This window comes from Varanus komodoensis, unplaced genomic scaffold (genome assembly GCF_004798865.1).
Source record: "Varanus komodoensis strain SLA01 unplaced genomic scaffold, ASM479886v1 scaffold2, whole genome shotgun sequence".
NCBI lineage: Eukaryota > Metazoa > Chordata > Lepidosauria > Squamata > Varanidae > Varanus > Varanus komodoensis.
Window position 1 is genome coordinate 59,416,498 of NW_025335568.1, and position 14,882 is coordinate 59,431,379.

The 14,882-nt window shown below is 42.0% G+C and overlaps 1 protein-coding gene across 2 annotated transcripts in view; it reads right to left on the minus strand.

The window, feature by feature from the left end:
• Positions 1–7,146: 7,146 nt before the first annotated feature.
• Positions 7,147–14,882, minus strand: part of FBLN7 (fibulin 7) — a 32,223-nt gene continuing 24,487 nt past the window's right edge. For both annotated transcript variants that reach the window (XM_044428928.1, XM_044428929.1), the window contains exons 7-8: positions 13,420–13,558; positions 7,147–8,500 (exon numbers count right to left, since the gene is read on the minus strand). In XM_044428928.1, the coding sequence (XP_044284863.1) occupies positions 8,128–8,500; positions 13,420–13,558 (512 nt within the window). In that variant the 3' untranslated portion in view covers positions 7,147–8,127. The remainder of the gene's footprint in view (positions 8,501–13,419; positions 13,559–14,882) is intronic.

Consider the following 14,882-nt stretch of genomic DNA (forward strand, 5'->3'; position numbering starts at 1 on the left):
AATAACTCTGCTTAGATGTTGCTACAAAAGACCACCAGAACTCTTAAGTAAGATAGCAATTCTAGCCTTGCCTACTACCAGTTGTTGTGATTTCATAGACCTATAAGATGTGCAGTGGCTTCCAACCTCTCATAGCAATGGAACATCCTAGCTGATGTGCCTAACACTACTATATCAGGGTGGGCTTCCTGGGAATTGAAGGATCTCAATCACGGATGAGTTCTCAAAGAGCTTTGTGGTGGTGCTATGGAACTCACTGGCCATGGGTACAGGGCAATGGCTCCTTCATTAGGGGATCCCATCCTTTTCAGAACCAGCGGAGGCCCTATTTTCCATCCCCAGTGGATTTCAGTCTAGAGATCCTTGTGCACAGCAGAAACAGATTGTAAGTTTTTTGCTCTGTGCAGTGACCATATTCTCCCAGCACATGTATGACTGATGCCAATTACTTACAGAAAGTGGGAGAGAAAAGGAAATTGAACTGTCTGAACTTAGCCTCCCCACAAGAAGATCAGCAGCACCAAAGATGAAAGGGCTGATTGCATGCTAGTGTCTTGGCTTGCTGGAAGATACCTTTACCAAGGAGGAGCAAAAGATACCAGAGATAGGAGCCACTCATGTCAGGAGACCTGGGGGAGCCTGGGTTCTCAGGGGAGATGTACACAGGTCCATCCCTGCTGGAAAAAAGAAATTCAGCCTCTGACGCAGAGGCTCGGTGACCCTCCAGCCCCCAAGAGTGTCATTGCCCTAAAATATAGGCCAGCAGAGCTCCTTTGAAGAGGAGCCTTCTCAGGTACAAAGAAGGATTCCATGGGATCATAGTCCCTGCTACGAGAAGAGCCAAATGACCCATGATGAAAGGAAGCAGAGTCCTTGCTGGGCATCTGGAAACTGTGGCCATATTGGACTTTGTTTTCAGTTTAGCCCTTGCTAGGACATCTGATGTTCAGCTCCACTGTTCTGCATCCCTTACCTTGCTGTGTGATTGAACCTCCATGCTTCTGACCTCTGACCGCCTGCTTGACTCTTCTTTTTGGATTGCATTTCTGCTTGACTACTTTCTTTCATCTTGGCCTTGGCTATACCTTAAACTTCCTTCTGCAAACCATCTACTTTCCTAACAAATAGCTATGTTTTGTTCAGTGCCAATATCTTGACCACTCCTGCCTGACACTGATCCCGTACTGGACAGAAACTGGGATGTACATTTGCCTGCTTACTGGGCTTGCCTCTTGCACTCACAGAAACATAGAAACAGAGCAAGTCAGAAGGGGTCTCCCAGGCCATCTAGGCTGACCCCCAGCTCCAGCTGGCTCCACTCATGACATGTCTACCATGTGCATGTCCAACCTATCCTTGAACACCCTCACAGATGGGGCTTCAGCCATCTCCCATGGAAGCCCATTCCATATCCTTGGGGTCCTACTTCTGGCATCCAATTTGACCCTTGATTCCCTGAGCTTTGCTCCATTGGAATGTGCCCTGCCCTCTTCTGCACAGCCTAGCATAGAGTCCAAGGAATGCTGAGCATGCTCAGTGAGCAAGGAATCCTGACATACTAGTGGGGCCAGGAAGGGAGTGAGGAAGGGGAATGGGTATCCTGAAGAGGAGCAGTCAGCACTGCATCATTTGGTTGCAGACTCCATTTGTTTCCTATTAGTTGTGAGTATTGGCTCCCCATTGACTTCCAGATCCATTCAAAAAGCATTTTTTGAGCTGTAATGGTCAGAAAGCAGTAGCTACAGTCAGGAGACAGGAAGCTGGTGAAGGCTGACTGTCCTTTCTCTGCACTTTTACTAACTAGTTAGTTTCACACATTTCCTGGCTCATCTCCCTAGCTATGATTTATGTGACAATATGATTAGGTGGTGACCTTACAAATGCACAGGGCATGCTCAGATTTGGCTCTCCCATCAAGGCTCTAAAAGAATCTGGAACTTGGAGGAGAGGGAGGCTTATGCTTCCATAGTTGTAAGATTGGCATCAAGGGTAGCTACAGTTGGCCAGCTGCTGAGGCTCTTCTTCCTTCCTGCAACCTGCTTGTCCATCTGTCACTCTCTTGCTCTGGCCCGGAAGTGATGGTGATGTGGAGGAACTGCAACAGATGCCGCAGCCTACTTGCTCTGCTTCTCAAGGGAGCAAGCAGTAGCACTGGAAAGAAAGAGGACAAGACGCACAGCAGCTGAGGACAATGGCTGTGAGGAAGAAGGTTCACTGAGGGAGGAGCCCACTGTTGATGCCTTCCCCAAGAGCTCACAAAAATCTGGAGCTGGCACTGCATAGCCAGGGTGCACACAGCTCAGAGTTCACCTCCACTTTGGTTTTATTCCATGTAACAGGATGGCACATGCTTGTAGGCAAGTGATCTTATCCAGCAAACGTGTGGTGTGACCTACATAGTCAAGTACATATCTACTTTGATTTCAAAACCACATCAAAATGCACATTTATTTCCAAGGTAAGAATTGGCACAGGTTCATTGATTTAAAGAAACCCAGACTCCCAGGTCTTGATATTACAAGGGCACCCTGTTCTCTCTCACATTTTTCCAAGAAATGTGCGTACTGTGCATTTTTATTTTTACATTATTATTGTGATACATTCATATCCTGCCTTTCTTCCTCTTGCAAGAAACCCAAGGTAGTTTACAAGGTCTTCCTTTCATTTTACTGTCACAACAACCCTGTGGGGTAGGTTAGGCTGAGAGTTAGGAAGTGGCCCAGGTACTGTCTTTATTTATTAGATTTAAATCCCTTTTTCTTTTTTTAAGAATGCAAAGTGGCTTACATCATTCTCCTCCTGCTCTCAGTCTTATCCCCACAACAACAACCCTGTGAGGTTAGGTTACACCAGTGAGTCTGTGACTGGCCCAAAGTCACCCAGTGAGCTCCACAACTGAGTGGGGACTAGAATCCAGATTTCCTGACTTCCACTCCAATGCTTTTAATGACTGCACCATGCTGGCTAAGTTTTGCTTCCTTTTATATCAAGTTCCATCTCCTTTTATGTGCAACAATTGTTTTGCCCTGAGATTTTTCTTTCAGAAGAAAGTTATTTATATAAACTCCTTAGAGGGGAAGATTTTTTTTTTTTTTAATGAGCCTTTTGACTTAGTTATACGTAATCCACCAAATGGGGATGGTTTTTTGAAAACAGGAGCTGAATGGATCTGGGACCCAGTCTCCTCATGGCTATTATTTTCGGGGTTGTTGCACCAACTGAGATACTTGCCACCGAATGAAGAGATGGCTTTACTCACTTCCAGTTCTCTAGTGAGTGCACTAGCATAGGTAAAGTGGCCATTTATTCATTACACAAAAAGACAAAATGCGTCTCCAAAAATCAGGACAAAAGAGGATTGCATGAAATTTTGTGCAGATGCAAATTTAGAAAGCTGTGCAGGCCCACAGTTTAAATCATCATCATCATCATCATCATCATCATCATCATCATCATCATCCCATAGCTGAAGTTTGCAGGGTGACATGCAGAATGGCCAGGTGACTTCTCTGCTTGTTTTTTTTGCAGCTGCAGAGCTATTTGCCAAGCAGCCATTCCTCCTTGTGATGGCTCTCTTTTTAAAATAATATTGGGCTTGGATAGCCTTTCCAAAGCAGGACTGCCCACTCCAAAGTACAACGTACAGCCTCAATAAGTGCAGTGACTCTGCAGAGTCTTGGGACTACTTTCCCAAAAGCCCCTGCTGTGACGCCTGCCTTTGGACTAGAGAAAGATGAGCTATTTTCCCATGAAGAAGTTGGGAAAGCAGGGAGAAACTGAGCCTGAAAAAGGCCTAAAGCAGAGAGCAAGCCCAGATCTGGGGACACACAGCAAGTTACTGCCCCAGCAAGAATTTTTTTTTTTTTTATAGCTGCAGAGTGTATACATGCCCTCCTGGGGGAGCAACTGCCCCCTTGCCAATCTGGGCTTGCCCAGAGGTAAGTGGAAGGTGAAGTTGAAACTCTGTAGTGTAATGGTTAGAGCCCTGGACTGGGATCTGGGAGATCTGAGTTCTGGTCCCCATTTGGCCCTGAAACTTCCTGGGTGACATTGGGCCAGTCACACATTCTAGGTGTAACCTACATCACAGAGTTGTTACGATGATAAAATTATGGGGAGGAAGATTACATAAGTGACTTTGAGTTCCCTGAAAGGAAAAAGGGCAAGGTAGAAATATAATGCATATGTTGTGGGGGAATTTGATATGGCAACTATACTTTTTATCTCCTGCATGACCCCCAAGCCTGAGTCACAATACAGTATTCTCCAAATATCACTATCTATAGCAAGGGTGGGTAATACTCAATTCATAGGCCACACATGCTCCCCATGATCCCTGCTGTCCTGCCCCTGACATTCACACCAGCTGGGGGGAAAGTATCCTTTTATGCCATTGGGGGTGGGCTCAACAGATCAAATGTTTCAGTTACTGCGGCCTGATGATGTGGACAAGGTGCTTGGACAAGTACGTCCTACCACTTGCCTATTGGACCCTTGCCCATCTTGGCTAATTAACAGCACCAAGCACGGGACAGGGACCTGGATCTTGGAAGTGGTTATTTAAACTTTTTAAATAAACTTTTTATTTAAACGTTATTTTAATTGCTAATATTATTTATTTATTTTACATCTTTGGCCAGGATGTCTCCAATTATATTGCTTTTATATTGTTTTTATCCATTTATTGTTGTGAGCCGCCCCAAGGCTTCTGCGAATGGGGCGGCATAGAAGCTTTCTAAACAAACAAACAAATAAATAAATGTGGCTTGTTCCCTAGCTAAATATGATGCATTTACCATTCTGGGGAGATTTGCTACTGAATTTTGGCATTGCAGTGCCACTTCTGTTGTTGCTGTTTTTGTCATGCTGTGGAGGAAATTCCTCAGGGCACCTGCAGGTGTGTGGCCTGCAAGAGGGAGCAAAAATGACCTTCGAACCTTCTGTAATTGGCCACTCTTGTTTTAGGGATTTCCCCACATAATTCCACACATCTTTCAGCTTTTACTGTGGGAAATATGAATAATAGCAAAACTAAGAAGTCATCAAAATATTTTTCCTCATGGAGAAGTACATAACTCAGGCTCAGCATTCTTGGCTGGAAAAATTCCTATGCTAAGGTTAATTGACATGACGAACATAAATTGACTACCTACACAAAGTAGTTAGTGAACATTCAGCTGACCAATAGATGCAGCTTATCCCTTAGAAACAAATGCTGGCCTGAGCACATGCTTTTGGCGAGAATGGTGGGAACCATTGCTGTGGAGGAAGTTTAAACACCCAGACCCATGGACTGGATGGAACATTCGGTTTTGTTTGCTTCTCTGTGCAAATGACTTTGAATTAGTTCAAGCTTCTTAGCCAATGACTTAATCAGATCACTGACATAAATGTTCTGAAATAGTTTTATGTAAAAGGAATTGGAGAGAGATAAAAGAGCTATAATCAACCTCTGCTTATTAAGCAATTTCCATTCATATTATTAATTCAGATTTATTTTCCTTCCCAGCTCTCCCTGGTAGCTCCAAGATGAGTGTGTTCCCAGGAGCCTCTCCACTCAGCTGCACCTTGAAAGCAATTGCACATTCTATGGAAGACAACTGGGGAAGAAGACCAGTTTTTAGGTTCCTGTATTGTTCATATCACAGGCCTGGAGAAATGTTGTCCATGGGATCACGATGGGGTTGGATGCGACTTCGTGACTAGCAACAAATTGTTCATATCATTCAAGATGATATGCTAATGCTTCCATTAGCATTTATGGCGTTTGAGGTTTGGTGGCCCCTAGCAGGGCAGGTGAGCACAATATTTTAGAAACAGTTTCAAACAACAGAAATGGAAGGAGTGACAGAAACAGATGTCAGAGGTGAATATGGTAGTGTTTTGTGTCAACAAGAACACATTATTCCTTCCCCTCCAGAGCTGCCCCCTCTGTCTGTTTTGACAGACTGGAGAACCCTCCAAAGCAGAAAAGGCACATGTTTTTTCCATAAATCTAATAGCACCTTTGGCAGATGCAGGAGGAAGGAGACAAAGGTGAAATAATGTTTACTTCAGCTCACAGAACTTTGGATGGAACCCTTAGTTTAACACCAGAGTTGCACAGAGGACTTCATACAGAAGTTCTTTGCCTTTGAGGAATGGATGCTGTTGCAGAGATGGGCATCACCTCTATGGGTTCTCCCATATGCATGTTCAACTTACGGATTTGTAAATAAAAAGACAAAGGCTGTATACTTTATCTTCACAAATGAAATAAACACTTGAAAGGCACTTCTTATCACTTATGGAAAGGGTAGGGTGGAGTGCAAAAAATGTTATTGCTTTATTGTGGTGGAAACTGAGCTCTGAAAAACAAAACCACTCTTTTGAATCTACAGCAAGTAAAGATGGCACCAGCAGGCAGCTTTTTGTTTTCCAAGATGCGAAACTCCCAGTTTTTTTTTTTTTTTAATCTTAAAAAGTAACTTAAAAGTCAGGAATGGCAGAGAGCATGACAGACACCAGGGGACGTTTATGGGCACCATGTTGGAGACCGCCAGATCTAGGTAACAAGGGAGTATTGGCTTGTAGGCTCTATAAAACCTTAGCCTATAACCCTGGTTTACAGGTGGAGCAACTTGCTGCATTTTGAATGATACCCAGCCAGAACTTAGAATGTCCAGCCTGCCTTGCTAGGGCATTTCCATAGTTGTTCTCAAAATATCCCTTCTGATGTGCCAGGAAATTTACAAAGGTGTTCCCAGACAATCACGTCTACTCTGGGAGCTGATCAGAACCTAAAATAACCCCCTGGGGGAACAGAAGCATTCATATTTCTTTCCACATTTCCAATGCTGGCAAAAGCCTGAACACAAATTGCCCATGGGGATTGGCAAGAGTAGAACAGCAGAAAAAGCCAGATTTCAGAGGAGATATTGCAGCTGTTTCTGCTGCTCTTGGAGAACCATTCTTTCCGGTGTCTGCAGGTGTAAACCAAGTGACTGAATAAACAAGACAGGTCTAGATGAAGTTTGCCTCTGTTCAGCTTATAACAGCTATAAAGCTAGATATTTCTGCTACATGGTAATTTCTATGATTTGTGCTTCCAGAGTCATCTATGTTACTGAAGGAAAGAAAATATTCAATTAAAATACAAATCATGTTTAATAGAACTGTGTTTCCCACATTCATTTGCCCCAAAAAAGTTACCTGCATGGAAACCAACTTCCCGTTATAGTACAAAACAAACTGCAGAGGGGAATGCAAGCAAACCAGGCATTATTCCTTGTTATTCATGCTACTGAAATGAGCAAAATCAGAAAATGTTAAGACATAAAAAGTATCAAATTCATCAACTTACCATTTAATATTATAGACTCTTTAACATTCTTTAATCATGGCTTAAGATAGAGCTTTTTGCAAGTGTATTTCAAAGCTACATTTCATAAGCAAAGTATGGTAAAAGAAAACTTTCAAATTTGAGTTTTGACAATTGACTAAAATTCTGAATCTGTGGCAGAATTTAGTTTCAGTTATATGAAGTACTATGGGGCATGATCCAACCAAAGGTTAGGACTTTATAGTGACATTGATTTCAATAGGAGAAATTTGAATTGAAATCAGATGGAACCTATCAGTGGTTCACATTGACTTGATCCCTATTTTCTGTGTCAAGTCATCACTATATAATTGCTAGACAACATGAGATCTTTTGCAAGAGTTTATTGTCTATCTACATTCTTCCAGAGAATGCTGATTTATTCCCCTTTGTTGAATGCCTGTTTGGGATGCAGGCTGTGTCTCTATTAATGACAGGCTCTTTATACGTATGCCATACTGGTTGGCCAGCAAAAAGCAGGTTATACAGCTACTGTCAGTGTTTGGTGCCCATTATTACCCCTTTCTGCTTCCGGGGCATCTAAAGCTGTGTTAGGGTAGAAACCAGAAAGCTACAGTCATTATATAGCTGCACAACACTGAAAAGAATTGACAGTTTGCCATGTCTGTGCCATGCCTGTTCTCAGTCCCTGAATATTATTGTGCAGTTTACCGAAGCTGATGGTTAAAACAAACTAGCAAACAGTTTCCACTGAACAAGATTCTTCCATGAACTACATATTTCCTCCCTTGTATAAGTGGGTTCCTTCAAAACTCATAAGCTGATACAAAAATGGTAATCTTGGAAACATGCTTAGCTTGGAAGGTGCGGTCCAGGTACTCTGACATGTCCACCTCCACTTCTATGGTTTGAGGCCCCTGCAGGCTCTGCACCAGAATGAGTTCTCCGGTCTGCCGGTCTGAGCGCTGCATCACAAAATGCCCTCGGCTATTTCCACCCACAATTCCAAACCTCAAGCTGTCGGGGCCTGGCCGTCCAGGAGCTGAAGCAGTTGCCATGCGGAAGAGGGCAGTCGGTGTGATGATGTTAGAAGGCAGAGGGAGATAGTGGAAGGAGATGGTCTTTGGGGCATGATGGCATGACCTGCTGTCCATTGGACATGGGTTCCGTTCACACTGACTATGAAGGGGGAAAAACAAGGAGATTTAGATGGTTGAAAGGATTTGCAGAATCTTAAACAGCAACATTTGCTTCTAAAGCTCCCTTTATTGTTCTATCTGAGCAGCAGAAAGTTGCAAAATACACCTGCTTGTGTATAACCAGGTCAGGGCTGTTGTCATGGGTAGGTATAGTTGAGCACCTGCTGAGGACCCACACCCAAGCAGAGGCACACTGACCAGAGCACCCTGGACTCACTTCTCCTCTTCTCCACCATTGCATTAGGCATTAGCCTGCCTCTCACTCTGGCCTGGATAATGGTAGGGAGAGAGGAGAAGTAGATGCCATGGCCTTCTTGTACACTGGCTCTGTCTATCAAGCAGGCAAGTCACGGTAAAGAGGACAAAAAAGGATGAGGAGCAATAGCAGCTGATCACAGTGGTGATAAGGAGGGCTCACTGAGGGAGCAGGTCCCTGAGAGTGCCTTGCCTAATGCCGTCCAAAACCTGGAGCAGACACTGAATCAGGTATGCATTTAGTGACCAAAGACAGCAAACAGGCATGCAATTTCCCCTCTAACTGCAAAAAGGATGGAAACACAATCTTTGTCCACATGAAGCATTGGGGGGCAGGGTATATACTTGCACCAAATGAAACACCCCCAGAGAAGCACGTACATTTCCAATCCCACACTGGAATCTTTATATGCAAACATGCGTGATAGCACCAGAACAAACATATTGGAGAGGAGTGTTCTTCTTTCAATTAAATCCAAGGGTCTTGCAATGGGGAGGTGGGCAAGCCACTTGTCCAGTAGTATGCTTACTCCACTGCCCTCTACTTTGGTACATACCAGGTTAAAAACCTCAGTAACCCACATCCAGGGGTTGAATACAGGCAGGCTGATATAGATGGTCACTGAACTGTGCGGTATTGTTGAAATGTGGGCTATTGTGTTGTATGAACTGAGTCAAGTTACCAAACTTGGTGAGCAACTTACAGTTCACAACCCAGCAATGAGCCATGGGTTCTCTTCAAGTGTCGTTCATGGTTAACAAGCCATAGTTTGTTAGTCAAGTTCATTTGTAAGATACAGTTATAAAAACCAATGAATAACAATAAGAAAAAGAAAACAGAACAGTGCAGGAGCAGTAAAACAGAACATTAAGTTAAACTGGTCAATTTAATTAAGAGTTTTTAGGAGATACTTTGAAAGATATGCCTCTTTTCTACAAAGTGAGCTACTGATTTCCAGAGTTTAGTCATTGCTGGACTTCTTTGAGATACTGCTAGCTTGTGTTATGCAACTAGTGGAACTGATAGGGACCAACACACACAGAGCAAGACCAGCTGAGACAGAGAGCATATTGCCTTTTAAATACCATTTATTTCCAATAGAGGATTTTCAGTGTGCCATTAGTGTGAAATTAATGGGGTTTAAAGGTGTTTAGCCTTGGCTGGATTGTGCCCAGAATGTTGTCTAAATTAACACAAAGCTGCATTTAGTGCAGGCTGCTATGATGATTAATCAAGGAACAGTGCATTGGCCCTGTATCAAAGGAAATGTGACAAGTAATCTTCCTGACCTCAGGGAAAACATTCATATTGAATGTTCTGAGATACTGACAGGTTGTTCTAATGTTTTTTGGTCTATGATCAAATGAACTCAAGTAGCTCAATTGGCAAGTTATTAATTTTGATTATTGGCTCTAAAGAGCAATTCACAACTGTACAGTAAATTTTCTGACTACTAAATATTTTTTCCTTTATGCCAGATCTTTCTCCTGATAATAAGATTTGCTGAGGTAAATCTGGAACTGTGTTTCACTCATTTGTGGTCCAGTTTATACTTTTCATTCTGGGCATATTCACACCAAATCTTCCAATATGGTAAACTGTAGACAGGGCCTACACAACCATAGAAGCAAAATCCTCAAGCACCTGGGGCATGAAAAACCCAGTAGTTCCTGCCTCAGCTATACAAATGCTTTGGAGAAGGAGAGAGATTGCAGGCATTTTTGATGGAGGTGTACAACTTATACACAGACTGATAAGCTTGGCATTGCAAGAAATTATCCAGAGTCAAGCTTGTTAAATGTATGGGAAAATTGCTGGGAGATTTCACAGGTCACTTAATTAACTTTTTTGTTCTAGAAATCAAAGCACATAAAAATGTATATTTTAGTGAAATCAAAACAAAGTGCTATATTAGAAAAACCACAAGATCTAGGCCAGGCCTCTGAAAGGGGTCCCTCTAAGTATTAACTTTGTAAAGAGAAAATTAGAAACTTAGACCACAACCATAATAGGAAAAGCAGCTCCTATGCCAGAGGCTGCTTAGCCAGTTTAGTTGTGATGTTCATCATCAGGGGAAAAAATCAAGTGAAGGGCTAAGTGCGGATATTCTCTACTTTCCCACAACATTTCTTCAGACCATCTGAGTGGAATTCATGGACCACCACCGATCTGCAGGCCAGTTTGAGAATCTCCGATCTAGAGATTTTTAAAAGATCATCAGCTGTCCAAAGTATAAATCACAGTTGTAAAGGGAAGAAGTCATGAAGTAACAAATTTTAAAAAACGAAAATTCTAAACTAGTATGCCAGCCAACTCTTAATAATTTAAGGTGATATTATGATGAGGTGTTGGATTTTAATTTATGTAAAGAAGCAAAAATCAACCAACCCACTCTTGGGCTAGACCAGATGATAGGGATATGGTGAATCACCTCAGGTAGTTTAAAACCCAGTAATGGCCAAAATAAGGAAGAAAGATTAAATTCTTTTTTCCCTTCTGCCTCATTTTTCTTTACAAATTTACTTGGTGTTTTTGGCACTTGAATAACAAAACAGGAATGCATTATTTTGGCTCTTTGAATCACTGTTATCCAGCAGTGCCAGCTCCAGGTTTTTGTGGGCAAGACACAACTAAAGGAGCCTTCTCCCAGTGAGCTGAGCTTCTTGAAAGATGCTATAGCTCCTCCTCCACTTTCTCATTATTGCTGTCATTGCTTGCTTGACTGGCAGAGAACAAGCAAGCACTGGACAATGGCACCTACCGTCTCTTCTCACCATTGCAGTTGTGCAGGTCAAGTGAGAGGGACGTGAACAGACTGCAGTGGTGAAGAGGAACAGCAAGTCCAGGGGCTTGTCTCCATGGACCATGACTGGGCTATGGGCTACTGGGGGACAGGCAGCCATGCCTAGCTTCCACTGGCCCTATATGTAAGCTTGCATTCTGAAATAAACTCTAGTTTTGTAAATGCTGCCGACATAACTAGAGTAGTATTCAACCAGCACCAGTGTCACTGTGCTAGCCTAAAACAGACTTGTGCAATGTAACTAGCACATGCAACAGTAATGGGGAAAAGTGGCAATTTACTGTCACATTGGTTTATACCAGCACAACATCATTTGCACTAGTATTTGCAGATCTATCCCTAGTCCTGGATTCAGCTGCTTAACTAAAGATGGCAGCTATGTATCAGTGACTGAGAAATTTTCCATGCTCCGACTCTAGCAGTGATTTGTGCCTTCTGTTGCTGCTCCCCCAGGAGCCCTAGCCATGAAGATGTTCAGATGTGGCAGCTCTTGAGTTTTTCACAGCAGAGCAGCTTGATATATACAGCAGCTGAGCAGTTTTTCAGGCATGGAGATCAACATTATGTCATCTGCTAATGTTTGTAGATCAAGCTGCTGTTACACATACAGCCAAAGTGGTGGATTGAAAGGACTGGAATCCAAAGTAAGACCAGAACGATTATATACGGTTGAAATTAGAAAGTCTGACCCATTCCTATTATTCAGAATTTCACTAATACTGTTGGGCAATACAAACTTCAGAGAACTGGTGTTGCAGCAGACAAGGAGGCCACACATAATCTGGCCATGGGTCTTTACCATTTCTTTTTAAGTGGCTAATAATTACTTGCTGTTTGCTTATTATAGCTGCTGTTTTCCTGAATTGCTCCCAGTTGGTCAATTCTTGTTCCCTGTGGAATACCCCATTTGCAGCCAGGATAATTGCTGGTTTATTTTTAATGAGTGCAATTTCAAAATTACTAACTAGTAATGAACTCCTTATCTGAGAAACAGGACTTGGCCAATTAAGAGGCAATTCAGGAATTAATTAGTCAATTCCTGTTCCCAGTGGGATGTGTGTGTTTTAATCATGGTTACCCATTCATAGCCAGAGTAACTGTTAAATTATTTAAATCTGCTTTATTTTTTAAGAAGAACAAATTCACAATTGCTAACCAAAAACTAACCTCCTGTCTCCCTATTAAAAGTGCTAGCCATAGCAACCAAACAGAAATCCACTAATTGGCTGCTTTAAAAAAAAGAGTTAGGAGGAAGCTACTAATTAAAGGGGCAGCTGCCCATATCACACTCACTAGAGCTTTCTGAAACTATACTGGACAAGCTGGTTCACACAGCAACTATTACAAGCTTGCCACAGATCAGATCTGAGAAGATGGATAGATGACAGAGACAACACTGAAATGTAATAAGTTGATTTTTTGGATTCTCCATAAAAACTGATTCTGTCATTTCCATGTTAACTGGCCAGTGAGGAAGCAAACTTTCCTTCAGTTACTGTGAATGAATCAAGGTGTTAGTGCATGACTTTCCACTTTAAAAAAAGGGTCAGTCATTTGGCTAAAAAGTTAAAATACTTCTAACCAAATTAACTGAAAAAACTGTTTTTACAATTAGGGTCTTTTAAAAAAAATATGTAATTTTAAAGCCATGGTTTAGTGTAGTCTTCCTCAAGCTGGTGTCTTTCAGGGGTGTTGGACTACCATTCCCATAATTCCTAGCCATCAGGGCAATGACCATGCAGGTTGGGAACTATGGAAGTTATAATCTGATACCTTTGGAAGGCACTAGGTTAGGGAAAACTGAGTGCATTTGGAGTATCTGATTTCTCATTATACTTACAATGGTGATGTTTTCACATAGCTAACATTTCCACTGGACTTGGGACACTCTGAACTAACACATTGAAAGCCTCCTCCTGTGTTAATACAGGTTGTTCCTCTTGTGCAGTTGTGCAACAAGAGTGCGCATTCATCAATATCTGCAAAACAAATGAAAATGTTAAAGATGTATGAAGTTAACTGCTTAAAATGCACACTGTGGTGGGAACCTAGTTGGCAGTAGATTCAAAATAAATGTTAACAAGCTGACATATACCTGCTCAGCCTGTTGTTTGAGTTAGTTCAGTATTGTCTACCCCAACTTTTCCCAACCTGATGCTTGCTGATGTTGGGGATCACAACTCCCAAAACTTCTGACCATCAGTAATGCTGGCTGAAGCTGATGGGAGCTGAAGACCAGGTGAAGACCTTTTTATTTAAGCGTCATTTTAATTGTTAACAGCATTTGCTTATTTATCTGGCCAGGGCGACTTCTTTTATATTGTTATTTATTTTATATTGTTAGTTTTATATTGTTATTTTTGTATTATATTATGTTGTGAGCCGCCCCGAGGCTTCGGCGAATGGGGCGGCATAGACATGTTTTAATAAATAAATAAATAAATAAACTCCCAAACATTTGGGGAAGGGCACCGATTGGCAGGGACTTTCCTGGATTTCAAACAGTGAACTTTCCTAGGCCAGTGTTGTTGTTGTTGTTGTTTCTAAAACACCTATTAGCTAAGAGTACTCTCTGGGTAGTTTACAAAATATATAATATAATACACAATAAAACATGCACAATAGAAAGAATAATTAAATTGGGTATATATACTGCAACAGTAAAATAACAACAATAAAAACACAGAAAAATGCAGAAAACCCCTACAATAAAACCATACAATAACCAAAATTCTTTTAAAGCAAAGGCAAAAACACAGTAGCATTAAAATACAATACATACCATAAACCCCCTTAAAATTGCTTTATTATTAAAATATTGGGTAAATTTTAAAAGTCTTTGCCTGATATGGAAAGGAGAAAAGAGAAGGTGCCCATCAAACCTCTTTAGGAGGCTGGTTCCAAAGTTGGGGTGCCACTACTGAAAAGGCCCTTCTTCTTGTAGCCTCTCTCTTTGTTTCCTTCAGAGGGGGCTCTCTGAGAAGGACTTTGGATATAGGCACATATGGGAAGAGGCGCTCTTTTAAATAACCAGGCTGCAAGCTGCTCGGGCCTTTAAATATCATTGTTAACACTGGAGATGCTAAGGGTTGAAGCTGAGACTTTCTGCATGCAAAGGAATCACTCAACCACTCTGGCTCTTACACTAAGAGCTCTGTGCAATCCCAAAGCCTGCCTGCATGGGAATGAGTTGCTGGTCTCTCTTCCTCAGCATTAAACCTCAGACTAAGACCAGCCTTCCACTGGCAGAAGCAGTAGATACTGCCACATTTAATAGAGACTTTTCCAAGTGTGAGGTATCTG